The sequence below is a fragment of the Rattus norvegicus genome, chromosome 3 (assembly GCF_036323735.1).
Source record: "Rattus norvegicus strain BN/NHsdMcwi chromosome 3, GRCr8, whole genome shotgun sequence".
In the NCBI taxonomy this organism is placed as follows: domain Eukaryota; kingdom Metazoa; phylum Chordata; class Mammalia; order Rodentia; family Muridae; genus Rattus; species Rattus norvegicus.
The window spans coordinates 188759792-188787098 of record NC_086021.1 but is presented as its reverse complement, the minus strand read 5'-3'; the positions used below and the strand labels follow the sequence as shown (position 1 = coordinate 188787098).

The following is a 27307-nucleotide window of genomic DNA, read 5'->3' as shown; positions in this document are numbered from 1 at the left end:
GCCATCTCTCTGGCTTCTTAAGCTTTTCTTTACCTAGAACTTGCTCTGTCCCTGGCTGGCCTTGAATTCAGAGATTCTTTGGCTTTGTTTCCTGGGATTAAAGGTATTTACCACCATGCCTGGATCTGAGTTTAGCTGGGTAGGATCTTGTCCCAAAATCTCTTAATCTGTTATCTCCTAGAACATAAGATTCTGTTCCATTTCACTCCTGGTGCCCCTTTAAAATTAGAATCATAAATTTTATATTTTCCCTTTCTAAGCTTGCTATGCTTATTCAAAATGCTCTTCATGAGACTTAACCAGAGAACAAACTCTGATGGGCATTTCTGAGACTTCCTTTGTCACTGCAATTAATCTGAGTCTCTTCACCTTAGCCTCAGGCAGACTCTTCAGATAATGGCAAAAAGCAGCCACATTCTTCCCCAAAATACCACAAAAGCAGTCTCTAGGTCATATTCTACTGAAACCTCTCTGGTCAGGTCTGCACAGTTCAAATCACTCACAGCAACAAAGTCTTCAATATTCCTTCTAGGATAGCCCATTAAACCCCACTTAAAGCCTCTCAATGCTTTTCAAATATAAAGTCCTAAAATTCACATTCTTCCAAACAAAAGCATGGTCAGGCCTATCAATACCCCAGTCCCTGGAACCAACTCCTGCCTTAGTTAGGGTTTAACTGCTATGAACAAACACCATGGCCAAGGACAACATATAATTGGGGCTGGCTCACAGGTTCAGAGGTTCAGTCCATTATCATCAAGGCAGGAGCATGGCAGCATCCAGGCAGGCATGGTGCAGGAAGAGCTGAGAGTTCTACATCTTCATCTGAAGGCTGCTAGCAGAATACTTGATTCCAGGCAGCTAGAGTGAGGGTCTTAAGCCCGTGCCCACAGTGACATGCTTATACTCCAACAAGGTCACACCTCCTAATAGTGCCACTCCCTGGGCCAAGCATATGCAAAGTATCACAGGGCACAGGACTCCAGCACACACAGATACACATACAAATAAAAGGTAAGTAAATGCATTAAAAATAATAATACTGAGATATAGACTACCCACATATAGTGAGCTTAAAACTCTCAAGTAAGTGCTGGTGAGATGGCTTAGCAGTTAAGAACACTGGCTGTTCTTCTGGAGGTTCTGAGTTCCATTCCCAGCATCGACAGGGTGGCTCACAACCATCTGTGATAGGATCTGGTGCTCTCTTCTGGTGGTGTCTGTAGACAGCGACAGTGTACTCATATAAAATAAATACATAAATCTTAAAAAAAAGGGGGGGGTTGGGGATTTAGCTCAGTGGTAGAGCGCTTGCCTAGAAGCACAAGGCCCTGGGTTCGGTCCCCAGCTCCGAAAAAAAGAACCAAAAAAGAAAAAAAAAAGACAAGAAGAGAAAACCAGTCATATAGCTGAACTCAGGTTAGAATTAAAGGGATAGTAAGTTAAGAGCAGAAGCTATGTCCTAAGCATTTATTAATCAACAATTAGTCTCAGAGTCGTTATTGCTGGGAATTAAGAAGCAGTTGGGAAGATAAACACAGTTATACTTTTCTAATATGTAGATGTTAATGCAGACACAGCACTCCTACATTTAAAGAATACATAAATTTTAAAAGTCCAAGTTGAAATTTGAGTGTATATTATATTGTGTGCTATTTTGCTTCAATGAACAAATTGATTTTGTTAATTAAAAAAGGTAGGTCTATTTGTTTCCGAGTTTGAGTGCACATGCACACACATAGTTGTTAAAGGACAACTTTGTCAGTCGGAATCTCTTTTGTTGTTGCTATTACACTGCACACTCCAGGCTGGCACGCAAATGTCTCCGTCTTCATGCACCTCTGTCCTTTTTATGTGGGTTCCAAGGATTTGAACTCATGTCATTGGGTATGTATTGTAAAGCAAGTGCTTTTATCTACAAAACCATCTCTCCAGTCCTTCTTGCTTTCTCTCACTCTTTTTGTTTTTAAAGATTTATTCATTTATTTCATGTATATGAGTACACTGTAGCTGTTCTCAGACACATGAGAAGGCATCACATCCCATTACACATGGTTGTGAGCCACCATGCGGTTGCTGGGATTTGAACTCAGGACCTCTGGAAGAGCAGTCAGTGCTCTTAACCACTGAGCCATCTCTCCAGCCTGCTTTCTCTCACTCTTAAAGTCTGTTACATGTATTTATTGTGTGGGTACAAGAGGGTAGCATGACATGCATGGAGAGGTCAGAGGACAATTTGCAGGAGTTAAGTTTTCCTTTTCCACCATGTAGGTCCTGGGGATCAAACTCAGATCCTTAGGCTTAGAGCAGCAGATGCCTTTACCCACTGACCTATCTCACCACCCCTTTTCCCCTCCATCTCTGAGACAGAGTTTCCTACTATGTAGCCCAAGCTGGTCTTAAACTCTAGGTAGTCAAAATTGGTCTCTTGCCTTGGCTTCTCAAGTGCTGGGATTAAACCCACCAAACACTTACTTAAATGACCCCTCCTTCATCCTGCGGCTACACCTTAGGGCCTCTCCGATGCTAGGTGACCCTACCCTCTTATCGCCCACTGTCATCCCTGCAGTAATGGGCTTTGCTTGCAGTTCTTCAAAAGAACTTGCAGCTAGTGAGTAGAACCTTAGTGTGGGGGCTGAGAGGGCTCAGCTTGTTAAGCCTGATGACCTGAGTTTGACCCTGGATGACATGATTGCTCACACATGCTCCACTGCATGCACCCATGCTTGCATGCACAGACATGTGTAACCATAAAATCTGAAGGATGCATCATAGTTTATTATGTTCTTCTATTACTGTCAGAGTAAATTTTTGTTTCATTTTGTTTTTTGAGACAGGGTCTCTCTATGTAGCTCTGGCTATCCTGGAACTCACTATGTAGACCAGGCCTTGAAATCCCAAATATCTGCCTGCCTCAGTCTCCCCATGCTGGGATTAAAGGCATTCCCCACCATACCCAGCCTTGAACTCTTTACAAAAGAGTGTACTTTTAGTTACGTGTGTGAGTGCAGGTGCACAGTGAGGAAGGAAGATGGCATCAGATCCCCTGTAGTTACAGGCAGTTGTGAGCCACCCCACGTGGGTTCTGGGTCCTCGGCAGAAGCAGCAAGCTCTTGTGACTTCTGTGACAACCCCTACTATCAAAATTACTTAAAATGTGTTTTAAGCTTCACTGTGTTCATGGAGAAAAGTAGGATAAGGCATTGTTTTTTGAACATTAGTTCTGTGTCCAGCCTGAAGAGCTGTAGCTCATTTGGGGTTACTGAAGACAGATCATCCATGACAGGGCCTGTTCTCATGAGCAGTTCACTGGCACTGGTCAGGCGTTGCCTCCGGGAACTCTACCTAGAGGCCTAATGTCAGCACTCAGTCTCCTTGGCCATCACTTTTTGGTTTGCTTGTTCTTGTTTTTTGAGACAGGGTCTCACTATGTAGCTCTGGCTGTCCTGGAACTCAGTATGTAGACCAGGCTGGCCTTGAACTCACAGAGAACTCACTACCTCCCCAGTGCTGGAATTAAAGATGTACATGAACACACCTGGCCAATCTTTTTTTTTTTTTTTTTTTTGGAGCTAGGGACCAAACCCAGGACCTTGTGCTTGCTAGGCAAGCGCTCTACCACTGAGCCAAATCCCCAACCCCTTTTGGCCAATCATTTTAATAGCTGCAAAATTATCTATTTTATGGATATAATAAAACTTTAGGGAGACATTCAAACTTTTGAGATAAGTTCTAAACTTTTGGTTTCAACAGGGCCCTATACAATCTTAAATTTTTATGAAAGATGACTAGACACACAGTTTAGTGATAGAGTATTCTTAGTTTGTTTGAAGTCCTGGGTATAGAGCTCTCTCTGTCCCTTCAGTAATAGCACTTACAGAAGACCATATTCCATCAGATGTTTAGAACTGTTATAAGTGACACACACACACACACACACACACACACACACACACACACGCACACACGCGGTGGTGGGAGCATGTTTGCTCCACAGCATGTGTGGACGTCAGAGGATAGCTTACTGAAGTTAGCTCTCTCCTTCCATCATACAGGACTTGGGGGATAAAACTGGGCAAGCATCTTTACCAGCCGAGTCATTTTGACAGCTCATGACAGTTAATATCCTTTACCGACTTGGTTAGATTGAGAGGTATCCAGGAGACCAATAAAACATATCTCTGGGGTGTCTAAAAGAGTACATTTCCAGAGACAAATCATGATGACTTTGACTTATTCAGTGGTTTAATCTGTAAGTTTCTAAACTGTGGGTAGTAGACCTATGTGATACAGTAACAGAATGTGTGTGTGTGTGTGTGTGTGTGTGTGTGTGTGTGTGTTGTCCTGAATTCTTTGGCAACAATCCAGATTCTTTCTGGCAATATTGTCTTCTATTATATCCTGAGAATTTATTTGTAGCTTTCATCCTGGACATACAACACGAACACGTTGCATCTGTGCACTATCAAGCCACCCAAAACAGCAATGTTTCCTGCCTGAAACATATCGGCTAGATTTGAGACAACTATGCTATAAAGTGCAGTGATTTTACTGCATATACAATGGTTTAATTATGGTAAATAGATTTTTAATATTTTTCTACTCCTTAGTATGTATTAGATTGTATATCTTTGGATTTTACTGTTAGAATGTTAGACTTTTTAAACTGTTGCAGGAGTTCCAGTGACCTCATTATGTTAAACACACTTTTAGTCTCAGTCTCTCTCTCTCTCTCTCTCTCTCTCTCTCTCTCTCTCTCTCTCTCTCTATGCTTGTCTAGAGCAGTATTTTCAATTCAAAACTTCCCAGGGAGGTATATGGGTTCATTTCTGGGTCAGAGCATGGTCTTCGGGGGGTGTGTGCTTCCCAGTGTGCACCTGCAACACACACTGCATGTCGGCCTTGCTGGAGCACAATACTCTATTTAACTAGGACTAGCGGAGCAGAAGATCTGGGTTTGAAATCGGGTTTTCTGTTTCATCCCATATTCCTTATATTCTCCAAGAGTTTCTTTGAATAACAACTAAATCGTCACTTTCTTTTTATAACCACAACCTTCCCTACCTCTGTACCTGCAGGGATAAGCTCTTGTGTACTGTGTAAATAAAGAGCAGAAGGGTCTATAGCCAGGCAGCTGGGAATAGATGGGACATACAGCAGAGAGAAAGGAATTCTGAGAAATGTGACTTTTAGCTTCTCCTCACCACTTTGTTCCTTGTAATAATGACTCTATGAGACTTATTTTATAATAAATGCCTAGGCCATAAGCTCTGGCTTGTTCTCCAAAGAGCTCATAACTCAATTGCCCCTTTTATTCTAACCTGAGTTCAGCTGTATGGCTGGTTTTCTCTTCATTCTGGGGAGAATCTCCTGTGTCTGATTATTTCCCAGAATTCCTCTCTCTACCTGCCAGAATTCCCACCTCCTATTTCCTGCCTCAGCTTAGTGGCCGTAAGATTTTTTGTTGACAGGTGATGCTTTCATACAGTCCATCAGTATACTGGCTGATTTTGTGTGTCAACTTGACACAAGTTAGAGTCATCAGAGAGGAAGGAGCCTCACTTGAGGAAATGCCTCCATGAGATCCAGCTGTAAGGCATTTTCACAATTAGTGATCAATGTGGGACTGTCCAATCCATGGTGGGCGATGCCATCCCTGGGCTGGTGGTTCTGGGTTCTACAAGAAAGCAAGCTCAGCAAACCACAGGAAGCGGGCCAGTAAGCAGCAGCCCTCCATGGCCTCTGCATCAGCTCCTGCCTCCAGGTTTTAGCCCTGCCTCAGTTTCTGTCCCAACTTCCTCCAGTGATAAACTATGATCTGGAAGTGTAAGCTGAATAAACCCTTTCCTTCCCAATTTGCTTTTTGGTCAGGTGTTTCACCGTGGCAATAGAAACCTAAACTAAGACAATGAGAAAAGTCAGGGCAGGAGGTCAGGAACTGAAGGAGAGGCCACGGTGGAACGCTGCTTACTGGCTTGCTCTTCTCATGGCTTGCTAGCCTGCTTTTTGAGACAACTAAGAACCACTAGTACAGGAATAGCATCTTTCACCTTCCTCCTCTACACTAAGCGATGGGGCCACCTCAATCATCTGTCAAGGAAATGCACTATATTCTTGCCTACAGGAAAATCTTATATAGAGGTACTTTCTCAATTGAATTGAGAGTCCCTCTTCTCAAATGACTCCAGCTGTGTTGACAAAAACCAACCAACCAGGCCACTGACTTTAAGGCGGTGGTTTCTTGCATTATCACTGAACTCTGCTTCACTTCTGGCCTTCGGAGGAGTTAGAGAATAAACTCAGGCTATTCATTTGCTTGAGACAAGGTCTTGTTATGCAACTCGAACTGCCATTTAACCCCCAATCTTCCTTCTTCTGCCTTCTATGTGTTGGGATTATAGGTTTGTGATACACCTGACCTAAAACTTGTACTGTTTTTTCTTTAAAGATTTATTTATTATATACGAGTACACTGTAGCTGTTTTCAGACACACCAGAAGAGGGCATCAGATCTCATTATAGATGGTTGTGAGCCACCATGTGGTTGCTGGGATTTGAACTCAGGACCTCTGAAAGAACAGTCAGTGCTCTTAACCACTGAATCATCTCTCCAGCCCTAAAACTTGTATTTTTAAGGCATACAATTTGAGGTAATTTTTCTTACAATACTAATAGGATGTATTTTAGGAGAGGGTTCTTGAAATCATGCAAAACTTGTTTTAGTTCAAACTTTCATCCATTAATTTTCAGAACGGTCCAGTGGATTTTGTCTGCCACAAGTAATGGTGTTTTTTTTTTTTTTCTATTTCCTATTATGTTTATTAATCAGAACTCCATAGTAGGAACTATCCTGTCTCCCCTTTACTTCTGAAGTATTTGAGCCTACACAGCCTTCTATTCTGTGGGCATAAAGCAGCACCATTATCAAGAGTTGATGCTCACCTGGCCCACACTCCGACAGGTGGGGAGTTTTTGAGCTACTCTTACACCCTATGAAGGTCTATGATTGCTGGAGGATTCCTTTAGCACTGGCTTTGATTACTGTGGCTGTTGCAACAAAAATAACCATTTAGTAGGTGGCTTATAAATAATCCAAATTTACCACTCACAGTTCTGAAGGCTGGCAGTCCAAGATTAAGGCATGGTTTAATACATAGAGGACTGCTTCCTACCTCAGACATTGCACTGTACCTGTCACCTCCTCAAACCCCTACTTTCTGCTACTATCTTCTTAGGGAGTTAGGATTCAACATGAAAAATGGAGGAGGGAGGGATGGGATGGGCATATAGCAATACCAGCTGTTAACATCCTCCATAGACAGATGAGGGCTGCCCACAGTAGGACTAATCTCAGGCATTGTCAATCAGAATCTAATTCTGAGCAGGCTGGAGAAGCTGATTTTTTATATATGCTAGACTCATGCTCGGAGAGCTTATGTGTCCCTCTAACTATGGTGGTGTCTTCTACATTCTCCAGCTTCCCTGAACAAATGCTCAGACCGGTCACCACCTCTTCTCCAGCTATACCGTTTGACCTCATTAGCATTTGTTTCTGCAATGACAGAGTTGTGGGCTTACCACACAATAACCAAAACAAATAACACTGACAAAACTTCCTCATTTCAGAATGAGAATTCTAGAAGCCCTTGACTGAATCTAGTGACCACAATCTGTGAGCTGGCCTGGAACTTAGAATCCGCCGTTTCAGCTGCTAGAAAGCAAGGAGTGGTAAGAAAGTAAGGGTTTTTACTGCCAAGACCACAATGTCTAACAGGATGCCCAGGCTCCACCAGGGTCAAGATAAACAAGTCTCATTTCGACAACCCTGATGCTGTTACCTTTAAACTCACACAAGAACTGCTTGTCTTTGGATCTCAAATGTAAGGAACTTAATGTTGGCTGACAGAAGCTTATGTTCTGGAAAATCCAGAGACCTTAAATACTCGACCTTTCCCTACAAGTTAGAAAAATAAAAGAAGCAATTCTTTGGGCATCCAAGACCCTCTATGAGACTTTTAAGGCTCCAAGACACTTAAATTTTTTTTTTCTCTTTTCTTTTTTTTGGAGCTGGGGACCGAAACCAGGGCCTTGCGCTTGCTAGGCAAGCGCTCTACCACTGAGCTAAATCCCCAAACCCCGACACTTAACTTTTAACTTTCATTTAAAACTTTAAATAATGGGCCGGGCATGGTGACACACACCTTTAATCTCAGAACAGGGAAGGCAGGAAGAAGTCTCTGAGTTTCGTGTCAGCCTGATCTACATTGCGAGTCCGTTAAAAATAAATAAGTTTAAATAATATTGGACTACCCGCTGCAATGTTCAGTAGGTCAACCGCGTGAAAACGCCGCTCCGCACTGAGTAGGTTGGGAAAGCAAATTCGCAAAGCCTTCAATTTTAGAAAAGAAAACATGATTCTGTTCGAAATGGTTAAGAATGTCCGCAAATGAGTTCTAGGACAGTGTCTGTCGCTGCAAGGCCAAGGCTGGGTTGCAGAGCACACACCTTGTATGGGTGGAGCCCATACTAGAACTACAAATGTGGGCTTGAACCATAGAACACCTAACCATTGGACAGACACTCAAGGCCACAAGCGCAGGCGCACAAGAGCCCTAGGGGGGTACTATCTCACCACGCCGTTCGCTTCCGCGCTGGGCGCCAAATAAGTCTCCAGGCCCGCCCGGACCGTGCGTGCGCGGCCTCGGTGTTGCGTCACTAGGAAGCGCGCGCCCGAGCCGCCGCCGCCGCCGCCGCCGCCGCCGAATCCCCAACAAGGAGCGAAAGCTGCGGCCGCCACCACCACCAGCCGCCGCCGCACCCGTCACAGCCGGGCGCCGGAGCAGGCCCGTGTGGGCCCAGGTAAGCGGCATCGGCGCGCCCGCGCACCCCCGCGGCGAGGCTTCTCGCGCCGCTCACGCGCCGCCGTCCAGTCAGGGGTCCCTGCGGAGCGTCAGGACGTTACGGCGGGGGGAGGGGAGGCCGGGGGAGGGGCGGCGGGCGCGCGAGGGCGGCGGCGGCGTCAGGCGCGGCGGCGTCAGGCTGGCGGGCGGGCGCGGGCGCCTGGCGGGAGGGTTCGCGAAGGCGGCTCGCTTCCGGCCTCCATCTTGGCTTTGCCAGAGGCAGGGTCCGATCGTCAGTGAAAGCCAAGGCGGAAGGGGGCTGGTGGAGTGGGGAGCGGTTAGGCGGGAGTGGTGTTGTTTGGGACCCGTCGGTGGGCACCAAATGGATCGGGTTCCTGGGGGAGGGTGGAAAGATTGGGAATGACTGACTCATGAGTGGGAATTCATACCGGCGTAGACCCTTTGGTGGGACCGGTATTGATGCACCCCTGGCTTGGAACTAAATCTACAGAGACCCTTGCGTAGGGGCCAGGATGATAAAGATAGGCTCATCATCAGTGGAACCATGTCAGTGAGGACCTGTCGGTGGGAACTGAGTTGATGGGAACCCATGTGTAGAACTGGGTGGTTGGTGGAAATTATATTGAATTGAATGGATAATCTTATTGCTGGGAACCGAATCGTTTGGCCCAATTTTAGTCACGATTTGTTACATTTTTTAGGTATTTAGTTGGTAGCTTCACTGCTGAGCCAAAGTTCTCTTTCTTGCAAACATTTCAAACGCAACAGTTTCATCATTCTTAATGAGTTAAAATTAAATTGATAACATGACTGCCTGTTTAGTTTGTTTCTTCATAGGAAGTATGTAAAACTTTCTGGGAAGACATCCTGGAGTACACATACATACATATCACTTGGACATAGAGTAGAGAGTGCAAAGAACAAACACGTCTTGCTAAACTCATGGATTGGGCCTGACATGGTCAGGTTTACCGGTCCCTGCATTTCTTTCCTTCTCCCTGCCTTCCTAGACAGTCTTAATATCTAAGACTGGGTACATAATTCCAGCATGTGGGAGGCAGACTGGCCTGCAACTAACCTAGGACTTTTTTTTTTTTTTTTTTCCCCCAGAGCTGGGGACCGAACCCAGGGTCTTGCGCTTGCTAGGCAAGCGTTCTACCACTGAGCTAAATCCCCGACCCCCCCCCCCCTTTTTTTTTTTTTTTTTTTTTTGAGATAGGGTCTCTGTGTCCTGGCTGGCCTGGAACTCACTATGTAGACCAGACTGGCCTCAAAACTAACAGATTTTTACCTGCCTCTCTGCCTTCTCTATGCTGTTAAATTAAAAACATGTACCACCGTGCCCAGCTCCAGGATAGTATTAACGTAGTAGCCATATCAACATTCCTCTTGCTTGTCTTCCAAGTGCTGAAATTACAACGTGTGTGTGTGTGTGTGTGTGTGTGTGTGTATATATATATATATATATATATATATATATATATATATATATATATGTTTACTTTGAGATAGGATTATGCAACTATGTAGACTTGACTGACTCGAAACTTGTAGCAAGGGATTATAGGTATGTTCCACTATGTCTAGGTCAGTGCAATTTTTTATTTTTTGTTTTATTAAGACAGGGTTTCTCTGTATAGCCCTGGCTCTCATGGTACTCACTCTGTAGGCTGCCCTTGATCCCATAGATCCACCTACCTCTACCTAGTAAGAACTGGGATTAAAGGCATGCACTACCACCACCTGGCTCAATGCAATACTTTTATTAAAGTAAAATTTAAAATGTTTGTTGAGACTTGTTTAAAGGTCTTTGAAGCCTAACTCTCAAACACTTCATTAGTGAAAAACTTTCAGAAATAGGGTATCTGCCAATGTACATGAATTCCTTGTAGCTTTTCTGCCTGAGAAGCATTTGAAGATTATCTTTGCAGACCTGAATTGGCCTAACCTGTAGATGGGGATTTCTGGAAACTCATAGCTGGAAATGTTCACAATGGAGACTCCTACCTTGACTTAATGGATCTTAAACTATCAGTTGGATAGTTTCCAGATTTATGTTGGAGTAATAAATAGTAAAAAATGTTGTATTCAAGAATATTTTGAATTTTTTTCTCAGTGTTGGGGTTAATACAGACTTGACAAGTACTCTGCCACTGAATTTTGAAAACTTTTGTTTCTTGTTTTAGTACTTCCTTTTCATTCCTTTGTTCTTTTTTTGTTTGTTTTTCTTCTCTGTTGCTCATGTTTTATACCTTTTTAATCAAGAAAGAAGTACTGCCTTATTTGTGGTTTCTAACACTATCCCATGCTTAAGTGTATTCTGTTAGGGCTGGGGAAATGGCTCAGTGAGTAAGCATGCTCGGTTTGCAGGTATGAGAACATAAATTCAAATTCTCAGAACTCACATAAAAGCTGGACATGTAGCAGGAATGTCTGTAATCCTAGCCCAATTACTGGGAAATAGGCTAGAGACAGGAGAATCCTAAGAAGCTCATGGCTCTGCAGCCTAGCATATGAAGCTGTGAACAACAAAGAGACCCTGTTTTGATACAAAGTGGAAGGCACACAGTTCCTGCACTGGTGTTCTCTGTTCTCCCCCAAACAGCAAAAGATATATCCTAGGTGTGTGTTCAGTGTGTTCTCTGTAGTAAAATCCATGTATTTCCTTGTGGATTTAGCTCTAGATTATTTTCCTTCTTACTTTAACTCAAACAAATCCTCTGGTAAGACTCATTCTTACCAGCTTGTGATTATTTTGGAAAATGGCCTCTGTTTCTTTTGCTTCTTTGTCAAGATTTCCATGCGACCATCCTTGATTTTAGTCAGCTTATATTTCCTTGTTTCTTGGGTCTTTGGGTTAGGGGTACTACAGGGACTGGATGTTGTTGATGATTAGTAACCCAGAAGTCAATCTTTACTTCTCTTTGGACCTTGGGAATCCTCCAGAGACCCAGGTTCCGCCCAGACACAAGATCACTCACTGGTTGGCGTGTTTATAGGTGGTAATTGCAGGGACTCTAAAAGCTTTGCACTATTCTTTCTAGCAGAAGTTCATTAGCGCCTTCAGTTGCTGAGGTTTGGAGCCAGGTGTGGTGGTGATGCACATCAGTAATTCCAGCATTCAAAAGGCTGAGGCAGGAGGATCACAAGTGCAAAATTACTTTGGCTAACATACCAAGATCCTCTCTCTCTAAAATATAGTGTTGTGGACATAAGGGTTGGATATATGATTTAACAAAGAATTTGAGCTCTCTTAGGGGATGTATTGTTGCTGGCTGTTTGGTTAGTTGGTTCTGTCACCAAAGGCTTAGAGGTTAGAGTGTGATCGTGAAAGTGAGTCTGTTTGAGAACTGCTACATAGTTGCTGCTGGTGAGTGCCAATCATTAACAATTATTACGATAAAAATCAACTTCTGAGCCAGGCATGATAGCACACACACCTTATTCCCTGTACTGGAGAGGCAGAGGCAGGCAGATCTCTGAGAGTTCAAGGCCACCTTGTTCTATATAGTAAGTTCCATCCAGGTTCGCAGGGGCTAAATAGTGAGATGTTGTCTTAAAAAGAAGAAAAATTTCTGAGGCCAGGTATCACTGGGCAAGGGCTCTTACTGCTAAGCCTGACAACATGAGTTTGGTTCTCTAGGACCCTCAAAGTGAAAAGAGAAAATTATTTCCACCAAGTTGTTCTCTGACCTCAATGTTCTATGACATAATCATGTACTCTCACACACATATAAATAATAAACTTGTTTTAAAAAAAAGTTCTGGGGTTGGGGATTTAGCTCAGTGGTAGAGCGCTTGCCTAGGAAGCGCAAGGCCCTGGGTTCGGTCCCCAGCTCTGAAAAAAAGAACCAAAAAAAAAAAAAAAAGTTCTGAGCCTAGTGTGATGGTGCACACCTTTAATTCTAGCACTGTGAGTCAGAGGCAGGTGGATCTCTGAGCAGTCTGGTCTCCAGAGTGAGTCCAGGATAGCCAGAGCTACACAGAGAAGCCCCATCTCCAAACAAACAAGTTAAAAAAAATAAATCTTTGAGAATTTTATACACTGTATTTTGATCACTATTCACCCTAAATTCTCCTAGAATTTATTCCTGTTTTTCTACCATCCCTATTCACTGTCCTCCCTTTTTTTTTTTTAAAGATTTATTTATTTATTATATGTGAGTACACTGTAGTTGTCTTCAGACACACCAGAAGAGGGCATCAGATCTCATTACAGATGGTTGTGAGCCACCATGTGGTTGCTGGGATTTGAACTCAGGACCTCTGGAAGAGCAGTCAGTGCTCTTAGCAGCTGAGCCATCTCTCCAGCCCAATAGCAAGCACTTTGCTTTTTTTTTTTTTTTTTTTTCCTGAACTGGGGACTGAACCCAGGGCCTTGCGCTTGCTAGGCAAGCGCTCTACCACTGAGCCAAATCCCCAACCCCACACTGTCCTCCCTTTTTAAAAATATTAATAACCCATTGACTCCAGTTTATGCCATCCATATACTTCTGGATATGGGCTATCCCCTGGAGAATGGTCTACCTACCAGGAACCCTTTTTATTTTTATTATTATTGTTGTGTATCAAGTGTAGTATGTTAATGCATGCCATGGTGTGCATTTTTAAGTCAAAGGACATCTTTTGGGAATTGATTCTCCTTCCACTGTGGGAACTGAAAATCAAACTCAGATGATCGGGATTGTGTAGTAAATGTTGTTATCCACTGAACAATCTTACAGGCTCCATATATAAAAAGCTTTTATTACCTAGGCAGTGGTGGTGCATGCCTTTAATCCCAACACTTAGGGAGGCAGAGACAAGTGGCCACCACCCAAAAAAAGAAGCTCCAAGATTTTTACTATGACAAAATACATTATCTGTTTATCTATCTATCCATCATCTATCCATCCATCCATCCATCCATCCATCCATCATTTCCAGAACTTTTTAAAAATCCCATATTAAACCTTCTACCATTAAACAGTAAGTTTCCACTTCCCCTTACCTTGTCTTCAGTGAATTCTTTGTTTTATATTCTGTCCACAAATTTGACTTTTCTGTCATTTGCATATAGTTTCTTTCATGTCAAATAAGAGTACATTTAACTATAAGAAATAACAAACTCGTTTTCAGAGTAATAGGACCATTTAAGTCTTTTAGGGGAGAAAAGTTATAAGAATTTCAGTTCTTCCATTTCCTCGATTGTTCTAAACTTAGCATTATCAACTTGTTTTTTTCTAAATTTTTTGTGGGTGTACACATGATTGTATATATGTTCACCCCGTACATATAGCTGCCTGAGGAGGCCAGAAGAGGGTGTCAGATTTACCTAGAACTGGAGTACAAGCAGTTGATATGGGTGCTAGAAACTGAACTCAAGTTTTCTGCAAGAACAGCAAGTACTCTTAATGACTGAACTATCTCTTCAACTCTCATTGACAATTTCTTGTTATTGCCTTTTTTCAGACCATTTTGTAGGTAGTGGAAACACATCATCAAGGCTTTAGCAAACATTTTCCCGCCACCTGTTGTCTTCCCTCCTTCCCTTCCTTCCTTCCTCCCTCCCTCCCTCCCTCCCTTCCTTCCTTCCTTCCTTTCTTCCTTCCTTCTTGACTTAGGGTTTTACTGCTGTGAATAGACACCATGACCAAGGCAGGTCTTATAAAGGACACCATTTAATTGGGTCTGGCTTACAGGTTCAGAGGTTCAGTTCATTATCATCAAGGTGGGAACATGGCGGCATCCAGGCAGGCATGATGCAGGAGAGTTCTGCATCTTCATCCGAATGCTGCTAGCAGAATACTGAGTTCAAGGCAGCTAGGATGAGGGTCTTAAAGCTCATACCCTCAGTGACACACCTATTCCAACAAGGCCTTCAAATAGTGCCACTCCCTGAGCCAAGCATATGCAAACCATGACACTTCCTCTCTCTCTTTTTCTCTCTCCTTACACCTCTTTCTTTCTTCCCTTCTGACACAATCTCCTGCATCCTAGGCTGGCCTGGAACTTGCTTTCTAGGTTTCAATGACCTTGAACTTCTGTTTTTTTCTGATCCTCTTGCCTCTGCTTCCTTGTGCTAGATTACAGATGTACACCAGTACACCACACTCAGTTCTATGCTGTGCTAGAGATGGAGCCCAGGACTTTGTATAATTTAGGAAAGAAAGCACTTTACCAGCAAAGTTTCATTCCTAGCCCATGCTGAATATTTTATATGTTTATTTCCCATCCTTATATATCCATGAAAACATGTTTAATCTAGTCTTTTACTCACTCTTGAAGTTGGATAGTTTGTTTTATTATTATTCTTTATACATTCTTATTTTCTATTCACCTCTCAGTTTTTAAAAATTAGTAGCTTAAATTTTAGGGCAGTGTAGGATTACTGCAAATTTGAGAGGAAGGCACAGAATTTCCTTTGGTGGTTAATATCAACTTGACAGGATCTGGAATTACTTAGGAAGCCAACCTCTGGAGGGAAACTTAGGTTGAGGTGGGAAGACCCACTGTAACTGTGGGTGGCACCGTTTCATGGGTTGGGGTCCTAGACTAAAAAAAAGGAGAAAGGGAGCAGAGCACCACCATTTTTCTCACTTCTGACTGGAATACAGCTGCCTCATGCTTGGCTTCCTTACCATGACGGGCTGTACCCTCAAATTATGAACCAAATTAGTTGTTTTTATTATCATAGTGGTAAGAAGTTTGTCATAGTAACAATTCTCATATGTTCTTCCCCTTTCCCCAGATTCTCTTACTGGGAAATTCCACAGAACCTATGCTGTAGGTGATAAGCCTACACTGATTTGTCACTCAGTGCCCACAGTTTACAGTAGAGCTCAATGACACATGATTACATGGCCTGCCCGTATAGTATAGTGAAGAATAACTTCAATACCCAAGAGAGCCTCTGCTCCATTGTTCATCTCTCTCCTCCACCTGGCAACTATTGTTTCCATAGTGTACCTTTCCCTAGTGTCAGGAGGAGAATCCTACAAGACGTGGCTTCTTTCACTGTGGAACATGTGCTTTTGCTTGTTTCATGCCCTTCAGCTCTAACCCTTGGAGAGCTTATTTTTTCATTTTTGAATAATGTTCCACTGTTTGGAATATAAAGAATTTCTATACACCTGCATTTTTCACAGCTTACCTAAAAGGATGTGTTACCATAGACAAAGAATGACAAAAGGTTACTATACAGAACAGTCTTTCCCTACCCCTTTTGTGGTGTATCCCCACCCTTTGGTAGTAGTTCCTCTCTATATATTTGCATACCAGACAATGTTGAACAATTTTTGCGTTCAGTTATAATACTATAATTTGGTTTGGTTTTCCACGAAACCAGGTCTCTTTCTGTTACCCAGGCTTTTCTCACATCTCCTGAACTCAAGCAGTTCTACATTAGCCTGCTAGGACCTCTAGAGCTGGCTTATGCTTTTTTTTTTTTTTTTTTTTTCCATTTTGAGCTGAGGTCTCATGAATCTGGTCTTGAACTTTTTATCTTTCTGCCTCTCTACTTCCTGAGTGCCATGATTACACAGGCATGTGCTACCATGTCTAATTTATGAGGTGCTGGGAACCAAATCTAGGACTTTGTATGTGTTAGGCAGGAACTTTACTAATTAAACCTATCTCTGGCACATGTGTGCATAGACCTCAGTACTTGTGCTAAAGTTAGATGACAGCTTGAGGAAATCGGTTCTTTTCTTCCATCACACAGGTACTAGGTCTCCAACTCCCATCACCAGGCTTGGTTGCAAGTACCTTTACTTGCTGAGCCCCTGGCTGGCCCTGCTATACATGTTTGGGTAGTTAGCCTGTCCATTCATCTATCCATCTGTCTGTCCTTACTTCCTTTTTCCTATTTTTCTTTTCGAGACATGATCTTACCTTGTAGCTGGCCTAGTTCTAGGCCGGCCTAGAACTCATGGTAATCCCCTTGCCTTCGTCTTGAGAATGTTGGGATTATAGATGTGAACCATCATACCTGGCTGGCCAGTTACTTTCTTTAGCACACTAAAAATATTCTTTGTAGTGTCTAGTGGCACTGCCTATAATTCCAGCAATTCTGGAGGCGAAGGTAGGAAAATTGCAAGTTCAAAGCCAGCCTGGCCAATTTAGTGAGACCTTGTCTCAAAAAGTAAAAACAAGGAGCTGGAGCGACAGCTCAGGCTTAAGAGCACTTGCTTCACTTCCAGAGACCTGGGTTTGACTTCTAGCAACCACACTGTAACCTATGACCACTTGTCACCCCAGTTCCTGGGAATCTGATGCTGTCTTCTGCCTCTTTGAGCCCCAGGCACCCATGTGATGCATATACATACTTGCAAGCAAAATATTCATAAACTAAAGTAAAAATAATGTCTTTTTTAAAAAGTAGAAGGAGGGCATGCAGAAGGCCCTGGGTTTGTTCTCTAGAACCAAAAAGAAAATAAATTGTTCTTTACCTTGTAGCCCTTGTAGTTTCTTGTGAGAACTCCAGTTACCATACGATAAAACGTACTTTTTACTTGATATTTGAAGATTTTTTTATATTTTCAGCTTGATTCTGACTGGGATATGCCCATGAAGGTTCGCCAAGCTTCTAGGAGTACATATTTATCTTTCAATAAATTTGGGCAACATCTAGCAATTCTTTGTTTTTTCTTTAAGGCAGAATTTTGATCTGTCACTCAACTGGCCTTGAATTTGTGGTAAAACTTCATGCCTTTTCTTCTTGAGTGCTGAGGTTACAAGTGTGTAAATGTTCATGACTATGCCTGGCTACTTTTAGCAAGTGTATCTTAAAGTACTTTTTTCAGCATAATGCATTTTTTTCTGTGCTCTAGGACTCCAGTGACAGACACATTAGCATATGGTCTTGGTGCACCTTCGTGAAGCTCAGTTGAGCCTGCTTTCCAGCCTGTTCCCTGGTGCTCAGACTGGATAATTTCAAAGGCTTTGTGTTATGTCCCTGGCTTCTTCTGTTGTCTCCATGCTATCATGGATCCCATCCAGTGTTGTTCTGTTTTATTTACTTTATTTTTTTATTGATTTTTTTTTAAATTTTTAAACACACACTTACTTTTTGGGTGGGGCTGAGATTGGACCCTGGGCCTTGAGTATACTAAGAAAGCATTCTACACTTAAGTATTTACAGTTCTGCTTATGTTTTATTCTCAGAATTTTGACTTGTGATAACTTCTGTTTTGTGCCCAGAGCTCTGTTTTGTGCCCAGAGCTAGGATTAAAGGCATGCCCACTGTGCTCAGCTATCAAGAAGTTTTAAATTATATCTGTATACTTTTAATGTTACTGTATGAAGTTGGTGTTGTTTTAGTCTCACAAAGGACAAACATTTTCCTGAAGTAGTGGCTGACTTAGTTGGGCAGGCCAAATGGTGTATTGTAAACCTTTAAAAAATTGCACTGATTGATTGATTGATTGTGAGTGTTCATGCACACGTACATGTACATTTTATAGTGCATGTATGGTCATCAGAGGAAAACTTGTGTCAGTTCTCTCCTAAGGTAGCTCTCAGAGATGGAATTTAGGCTGTCAGTGTTGTTAGTAAAAATGAGTTTTACTCCGAGCCATCTGGCAAACCCTGACTGAGACAGACAGGATCTCATTCTGTAATGCATGCTCTCCTCAAACCCTGACTGAGACAGACAGGATCTCGTTCTGTAATGCATGCTCTCCTCAATCCTGACTGAGACAGACAGGATCTCGTTCTGTAATGCATGCTCTCCTCAAACCCTGACTGAGACAGACAGGATCTCGTTCTGTAATGCATGCTCTCCTCAATCCTGGGATCCTCTTTGCTTTAGCCTCCTGAAGACCCATGTTACAGGTGTGTGCACCCTGGCTAAGGAGTATTTGCCTTTACTCCATCATGCTGTGGACAGCTCCATTTTCAGAGTCTCTGTACCAGCCCTGTGAATACTGTCCATGGCCCAGACTGAAGCCTAACTGTGATTGTCTTACATTTTTTGTTTGTTTGTTTGTTTGTCTGTTTTTTGTTTTGTTTGTTGCTGTGATAAAATACCTTGGCAAAAGCAGTTTAAGCAAGAAAAAATTTATTCCAGGTCACAGCTCAAAGTACAATCAGTTCATCATGGCAAGAAGATCGAGGCAGTAGGAGCTTAAAGTGTCTGGTCACAAGGAAAAAGCAACAAATGCATGTGTGCCTCTTAGCTTCCCTTCTCTACTTATACAGTAGAGAATAGTCCCATCTATCATTGAAATGGGTCTTCTCATATCAACTAAGGTAATCAGGATAAGCCTATATTAGGCATGGGCAGAGGCCTATCTCACAGGTGATTCATTATAGATTTTAACCATCACAGCAATCTGCCCTGTATGTCAGTACTCAAAGCCACTGTTTTTGCCATGTAGGGTTAGGTCCACATATACAACATCTCAGGATCCCATGTAGCTGTGTACAATCCTGTCTGTATGTTTTTCCTGTCTATACCATGTCCCACTCTGACTCCAGGGCCTTTTTTTTTTTTCGGAGCTGGGGACCGAACCCAGGGCCTTGCCCTTGCTAGGCAAGTGCTCTACCACTGAGCTAAATCCCCAACCCCCAGGGCCTCTTTTTTTGTCCTCTTTACATACCCCAACATTTCAGGACTTGGTCTATCCTGGGCCTGGCATAGAATATGGTGTATCTCCAGGCTCTTGAGACAGAGTCCTCTAGTGAGGTAGGCGTCCATTCTGAATTTGGTGCATATGATGGTGGTAGTAGACAGTGCTCTGCCATTAAGCTGTACCTCAGCCCTTGACTATTCTGTTGTACCAGTGTGGAAATGACCCTATAACCTGTGTCCTGCTTTGTTTACTCTAGGACTTCAGACTCTGGAGAAGTGACACTGTTGACCTCTGAGCCATGGCAACTCCAGATGTCAGCGTCCACATGGAAGAAGTAGTGGTTGTGACAACTCCAGACACTGCAGTTGATGGCAGTGGTGTAGAGGAGGTGAAGACAGTGCTTGTGACAACGAACCTAGCTCCTCATGGGTAAGAGTTAAGCCTTGGTCTTGCCAGCTTGTGGTACAGCTTGGTATGCCAGGTGTAGGGGTGAGATTCAAGATGTCTCTGTCTCTGTCTCTCTGTCTCTCTGTCTGTCTCTCTGTCTCTGTCTGTCTCTCTCTCCTCTCTCTCTCTCTCTCTCTCTCTCTCTCTCTCTCTCTCTCTCAGTAGACTAGAGTTTATTCAGGGCATGAGGAGGGGAGTTAAAAGGGCAGTAGGGGCAGAGAAGGGCAGAGAGAGAAGAGTAGAGAAGAGGAGGAGTAGAGGAGTAGGGGCTGGCCATGAGCACGTGGAGAGAGTTGGGGGAGGGAATGGGGACAGGAAGGCAAGAGCAAGAGAGGAGCAAGAGAGCAAGAGCTCAAGATTTCTTTATATCTAAGGTCCTAAGATTGAACCCAGCATATTTTAGGTACAAAGGTGATGTATAAAGTACTCCAAGCAACAGGCTCAACAGAGATTCTAGGGTGATAGCCCATCTCTGCAATATGGCTCTAAATCTCTTAGTGATACCTCATTTGATAAATAAAACAATGGGAACTAAATATTTTCTTTATCACCTTTTGCTCTAGATGTTATTATTGAGCATTAATTGGCTAAAAAAAATCACATCTAACCAAACTATTTGGGGTGGGGGTGGGGGACGGTTCAGGGTTTCTGTGTAGTCCTTGCCAGCCTAGAACTTATTCTGTAGACCAGGAACTCAGAGAGCCACCTGCTTCTGCCTCCTTAGTGCTGGGATAAATGGCATGTGCTGCTACTACCACACCTGGCTCACACTTACCAATTTAATCTTCTTTTGTCATTTATAGACAGAATTGTGAGGAGGGAGCCAAACAGTTCCTGCCCCTGACAAGGGGGTAGGATAGGGCAGAGCTGGAGACTGTGGGACTTACTGTTCTTTCTCTGAGAGACTTGGTCCCTGGGCTTTTGTCTTGTCTTCTGCATCTTGTGTGTGGTATTGTCAGACTGAGCTTGACGTTTCCTAGAGCCTTAGGTAAGCTTTTGGCTCACTAACATGTTGACAGTGAATTTTTAAGAGGAAGTGTAAATATCAATTATTGCTGCTTGCCCTGTACCCTGTGTTTTGAGGAGACTGTGTCTTCTTCATAGGTATGTCTTGCTACCAGCGTGGGAGTTCTGACACTGCCTTCCTCCTCAGGCAGGAAGCGGGTGTGCAGGGCTGCTTTTGGGTGGTTGTGAGTTGAATTAATGTGTGAACCTTCCTGCTTTGTTGACAAAGTATAAGATCCTATTGATAAAGTAGGACACACACACACACACACACACACACACACACACACACAGTGGCACATTTTCCACCGAGTCTTCTCTTCTTTTCTTTCTTTCTTTCTTTCTTTCTTTCTTTCTTTCTTTCTTTCTTTCTTTCTTTCTTCCTTTCTTATTTATTTATTTATTTATTTATTTATTATTTATTTATTTATTTTTGAGACAGGTTTTCTATAGCTTTGACTGTCCTGGAAAACTCTGTAATCAGATTGGCCTTAAACTCACAGAGATCTGATTGCCTCTGCCTCCCATGTACTGAAACTGAGGTGCTACCTTACCTGGCCCACTGAGTATTTGGGTTAGATGTTCTCTATGTACATGTTTTGGGCATACTGTATTTTCCGACACTTCCCATACCTTTGCATACCCTTATCCAAAAGTCATACCCAGCCTTTCTCCTCAGATTTGGGGTAACCTGTGGTAAAGTGTTGTAGAAGTGACACTGGATTAAAAAAGGCCACGTGGCTTCTGCTTTCTGCCCTAGGATCACTATTAAGGGGTTCAGCTGCCATCCTTCATAGCTCTGGTATCCCCCGAGCTTTCAGAGGGAGATGAGGAAGGCCAGACTCATGATTGTCTTCCCAGTTGAAGTCCAGCATTTTGGTGAACCACTACTGGAGGGTTTCAGTTGCACATCAGAGACTCTTCAATATTATCTTTCTCCTCCCCTCCCCCCACTTTCCAGGGACTCATTCTGTAGTATATCCTGGAGCTCAATGTGTAATCCAGACTGGCCTGGAATGAAAGGGGACTGTCCTGCCTTACCACCTGAGTGATGAAAAACAGACACCACCAAGCATAGCTGAGTACTGTCTGTCTTCTTGGGGTATTTCACACAATGTAGGGTTAGAACTATTTCTTGTGGGTATCTTACCATCTTGTAAGAGAGATGAACTTCTAGGGCTATACTAGATATGGGAGTGTTAGCTAGCAGAATTCTCTAGCAGCTGGGCGTTTTGTGTTGTCTTCATTAAAAAGGTGATTTCTGGAGGCCAGCTTTGCTGTAGTAACTCTGTAAGCAGCTCTCCTAGGATGCCAAGAGTCAGCATGCACCATGGACTTTACAGTAACTGTTCAACAGTAATGAGAATTAGAGGAGTGTGATTGGTCAGTTCTTTGTTTACGCTGGGTAAGAAATTACCCAGCGTGCTAATTTCTTTTGCTAAGTAAGAAACTACCATAGGTTAGATATGGTAGCTCATGATATAATCCTTTTGCTTAGGAGACTAAGGTAAGGTGGAAGGATTATGAGTTCTAGGCCACTGTAGGCTGTATAGTAGTGGGAAAGAAGTGGCAAGAGACGAAGGAAGAAAAAAAAAATCTCAAAATTTAGGGGTTAATATGTAAATGTTATTATTTCATGTAATTCTTTCATTTGGCTCTGGTTTTATGGTTTAGGCTAACTGTGTACACTCTCATGTGTTGGGATGTGTTGATTAGTAAAGATGGCTTCAACCATGCTCATTGACAGGCTACTATTTTGATAGCTGTAGTGAGGGCTTCCCTATGTCTGCCAGCCTCACTAAATATTCCAACTAGGTGGTCTGGACTTTCCTTCATGATTTCATGTCTTGTGTGTTCTCGTTTCCCAACAACTAGAGCAAATTGCATAACCATTCACAAGCTCAGGGTGAACCAAGACTACTACCTCAGGACCAGGAAAGTTGTGGATCATTAATTTTATTGTCATTGTGGCAAATACTTGACAGAAATAGCTCAAGGGAAGAAGGTTTACTTTGTCTCATGGTTTCAGAGAGTTCAGCCAATACATTGTTACTTGACTCCTACTACTTGGCTGAACACCATGGTTTGGGAACATGTAGAAGCAAAGGCTACTTGCTTCATGGAGGATGGGAAGATAAGAAAGAGGAACATGAAAGCAAGATGGGAAGGGACTAGGGACAAGAAATTTCCAACGGCTTCCCTCCAATGACCTACTTTGTTCAGGTAATTTCAACCTTCCAACCAAAATAGTATCCTAAGTTAAGGCTGTCGCCAACACATAAGCCTTTTAGTGGGACACTTGATACCCAACTTTTACAAAGATAACATGGCTGCTCCTAAATTCTGACACCATCTCTTTGACAAGTCATTCTTCTACTCTCCCACGGGTTCTCAGTACCATGTCCAGCTACATATAGTACCAGGCCTCGGGGTCTTGGCTTCATAGGTAATTTGAGGACTGTGTGGTTTAAATGCCTTTTGATCATAGTCCTGAGAATTAAAAACATAGTAACTTCCTGTCTTAAGTTTCTATTGCTGTGATAAAACACCATAACCAAAACCAACATGGGGAGAAAAGGTTTTATTTTATGTTCTATTTTATAGTTCAGCATCCAGAGGAATCAAGGCAGGAACCTCAAAATTGGAACCTGGAGGTAGGAACTGAACTAGAGGCTATGGAGAAGTGCTGCTTACTAACTCACTTCCTTATGGTTTGCTCAGCTTGCCTTTTATAGCACCAGGGCCACCCAGTCTAGGGGTGGCACTGCCTACAGTGAGCTGGGCCCTCCCATATCATTTATCAATCAAGAAAATGTGTACAGGCTTTCCCAAAGGCCAGTCTGATGGGGACATTTTCTTAATTGAAGTTTCCTCTTCTTAAATGGCTCTAGGTTGTATCAATCTGACATAAAACTAGCCAGCACACTTCCTCTCCCTGTACTCAGCATGAACAGTTGGGAGAATTGTGGGGCAAGCCTGTTCGAAAGCCATGTGATGAGTTCTTTAGGTGGGCCTCTGTCTGCTTTTCTGAGGAGGTCCTGAAGGTTGTCAGAGCCTTTGGCCTGGTTCTTCCTTGAATTTTGGAGAGCAAAGTAGAAGCTCTTACAGACACACAGTTTTGGTTTGCCCTAAACCTTTGACGGTTGGAGGTATGAAATAGTTCAATCCCTATACTCCTGTAAGTTCTACATTTTTGCCCAAGATGTTCCTTGTGAAAGTCACACACTAATCAAGCTTTTCACCTTCTAAATCGCTAAGATCGAGGTTTCTTTCCTCTACCATGAGGCCTAGTAGTTACTATCTCCTTTTGTCCCAGCCTTCTATGCTGTTTAGGGAGAAACATAAGTTCCAACTCTGATATTATTACTATCTTAGCTATAGAAATTATATGATAGACCATCACAGAACATCATGGACTAGAGTAACCAATAGGTTTTGGTTTCTTGGAACTCAGGTTGGCTTTGTCTGGGTTACCTAATTCCATAACTAAAGCACAGGTTCTGCTTATGACTATCACATTTCAAGATAACTGTCTGAGTTTGTCTTCACTGTGGAAGGTTCTACTAGTTAGGACTGGGAATTGTAGAGTCTTTTCCATCCCATTAGTAAATTGATCAAAGTTTGCCTAATGTTAAGTGGGAGGATAATAAATGATTCCCTTTGATTGATGGCAAAAATCATGAAGGATAAAAACTCTTCTGGGACTGGAGAGATGACTCAACAGTTAAGAGCACTGACTGCTCTTCCAGAGGTCCTGAGTTCAATTCCCAGCAACCACATGGTGTCTCACAACCATCTGTAATGAGATCTGATGCCCTCTCCTGGTGTGTCTGAAGACAGCTACAGTGTACTTACATATAATAAATAAATAAATCTTTAAAAAAAAAAAAAAGAACTCTTCTGTCTGTGGCCTTAGTACGAGGGTTGCAGCATGCTGCCCCAATGGCCAGCCAGTTCTTTCTGCAGAACAAAGGAGGCTATGAATTCCTCCTCTGGAAGAACCAATGTAGCCACCAAAGCAAGCATATCCTGAAGGATGGGGAACAAAGAGAAGAAAAGAAAAGAAAACAGAAAGATGTGAAGTAGAGACTACTTATTTATTTGTGGGAACCAATTTTCTTCCTGGTTTGGGGAGGCCTGGGAGTATTCTTTACTTAGAAAGCCTGACAGAATTGTTCCTGCCTACCACCATGTTGTAGCAAAGTCTTCCTCCTGCAGTAAGGAGAACAATTCCCAACAGAAGGCCAGGAGTTCACATGTTTAGGAAAAGTGTACCTTTTTATGCAATGTGGACAGAAATGCCAGTTCATTAGCATCTTTGCTGAGAGCTGGGGAGACAGTCTAAAAGTTGTGCTGCAGAGGGACTGTCTGCATCCATGGAGGTCTGTCCCCTCTTGACCTTCACTTCAGTTTCCTCAGCCATCTCCATCTAATGCTGGCCCATTGTTTGCTAATGACATAGTGGGTTTTCTACCGACTCTTCCTAAATAGCACAACTAAAGGTTTGGGGTATTTTTTCCCTACCCCTGCTCCTGACTTCCTTCCTTGGAAGAATTTGTTTTGGACAAGGTGTAATTTTGGTTCTGTCATTGTCCTTGCTTTATCCAAAGTTCTGGCTGAGGAGGGAGGATGGCTTCCTTTCCAAGTTCCTGCAGACTTCTTGGAGTCCTGGTGTTCCTACTATTACTGTTCAGATCAGAGTAATTCATTGTTTTTGTTGTTGTTGTTGTTTGGAGACAAGGTCTATCTAAATCAGTGGTTCTGAACTTGTGGGTTGAGACTCTTTTGGGAGTCGAATGATCCTTTCCCAGGCGTTGTATATCAGATATCCTACATATCAGATATTTACATTATAATTCATAACTAGAAAAATTAGTTATGAGGTAGTACTGAAAATAGTTTTATGGGGGGGGGGTCACCACAACTGAGGAACTATGTTAAAGTGTTTCAGAATTAGGAAGATTGAGAATCACTTTTCTAAATAGTCCTGGCTGGCCTAGAACTCTCTATGTAAATCAGACTGGCCTGGACTCACAGCTCTGCCTCCCTCTGCCTCCTGAGTGCTGGGATTAATGATGTGCACCATTATTAATTAGGAGTCATTCTTAATGTGTCTCAAAAGTTAGATTTCAAGTTTGTATTTCTATTCAACAATCATTATGACCTGGTTCAAGGTAAAATAAACCTTGAGGACTGGGAAGTAGTTAGCTGACTTAACATCATCAAGTCTCCACAGGAGAGGTCAGGTTAAGTCCTTAGGACAGTTTTGCCTGATGTTCAGGGACTATTTCCTGAGCTTTCTAGATGCTAATGTAGAATAAGTACCTGGTACATAAATCTGTGAGGGGAGTGGTCAGGCTGTAGGCTGTGGTAGGACTTTAACCATGAGGTCTCTCTCAGTGGGCAAGTGTGCCCTAGTATGCATGACAGGGCTCTGGGTTCTTTTTTCTCCATAGTGAGTAGCTTGTGGGTTGTTTTTGTTTTGTTTTTTGAAACAGGGTTTGTCTGTGTAGCCTTGGCTGCTCTGGAACTCACTCTGTAGACCAGGCTGGCCTCAAATTCATAGAGATCCATCTACCCTACCTCTGCCTCCTAGGATTAAAGGCATACACCACCGCTGCCACCTGAGTAGCCTCCTCTTCCTGTTCTTGATACCCATTGCCCTTCCTGGGGATGGCTGTTAAGTCTGAGAGTGTTTTCTAGCCACATGTTGTTATTCACACTGTGTTACTATTGTAGGCAGCATTTCCAGGGCCTGGATATCTGATGCTGCCAAACATTGGTACCCTAGCTTTAGGCCTTAACTGCTGTTCCCAGGAATCATCTGTATCCCACACTATCTTTGTTTTCCTTATCTTCCTAGAGACCCTCTTATTCATTTTCATTTGGATATTTATATTTATATGACTGTTTTGCCTGCATGTATGTCTTTGTACCACTTGGGTGCCTTTTGGGTAGAACGCCAAAGGGGAGTGTTGAATCTTGTGGAACTGGAATTACAGACAGCTTTGAACTCCCTGTGGGTGTTTGGGATTGAACCCAGGTTCACTGGAAGAGCAGCAGCTCTTAACCCCTGGGCAGGCTGTCCAAGACCCTCTTATTCACAAAAGCTCTGACTGAGGAATCCCTTGTCTGTGCCAAGTACTGACCTCTGATGAATTGCAGACTTGCTTAGAAAATTGCCCATCACTTGGGTAATGTTTGTGGACATTTTGTAGACTGAACACCATCTAGCCACAGGAGAGAAGGCTACACAGCCTTGCTAGTAGCTCTGGATGCCAGAGACCTGTTAGTAAAGAAAAGAGGACCAAGAGAAGGCACGTCTGTGATTCATGTGAAGTTCAGAGGTAGTAAACTGCCTGGTGTGGCTCAGACCTTTGATTAATAACTGCAGTTGAGAGGCAGAGGCAGATGGACTTCTGAGTTCCAGGCCAGCTAGGG

At 43.0% G+C, this 27307-nt stretch overlaps 2 protein-coding genes across 4 annotated transcripts in view; one reads left to right on the top strand and one right to left on the bottom strand.

The window, feature by feature from the left end:
* Positions 1 to 8770, bottom strand: part of Rtel1 (regulator of telomere elongation helicase 1) — a 64549-nt gene extending 55779 nt beyond the window's left edge. Inside the window, exon 1 of the mRNA XM_063284242.1 lies at positions 8633 to 8770. The gene's annotated coding sequence lies outside the window, so the exon portion shown is untranslated. The remainder of the gene's footprint in view (positions 1 to 8632) is intronic.
* The window catches only part of Gmeb2 (glucocorticoid modulatory element binding protein 2), a 38168-nt gene continuing 19582 nt past the window's right edge, over positions 8722 to 27307 (top strand). For 2 of the 3 annotated variants that reach the window (NM_031803.2, NM_001389211.1), the window contains exons 1-2: positions 8763 to 8859; positions 19671 to 19843. In NM_031803.2, the coding sequence (NP_113991.2) occupies positions 19713 to 19843 (131 nt within the window). In that variant the 5' untranslated portion in view covers positions 8763 to 8859; positions 19671 to 19712. Of the gene's footprint in view, positions 8860 to 19670; positions 19844 to 27307 lie in introns of all 3 variants that reach the window. The other variant, XM_063284662.1, reaches the window with a different exon arrangement.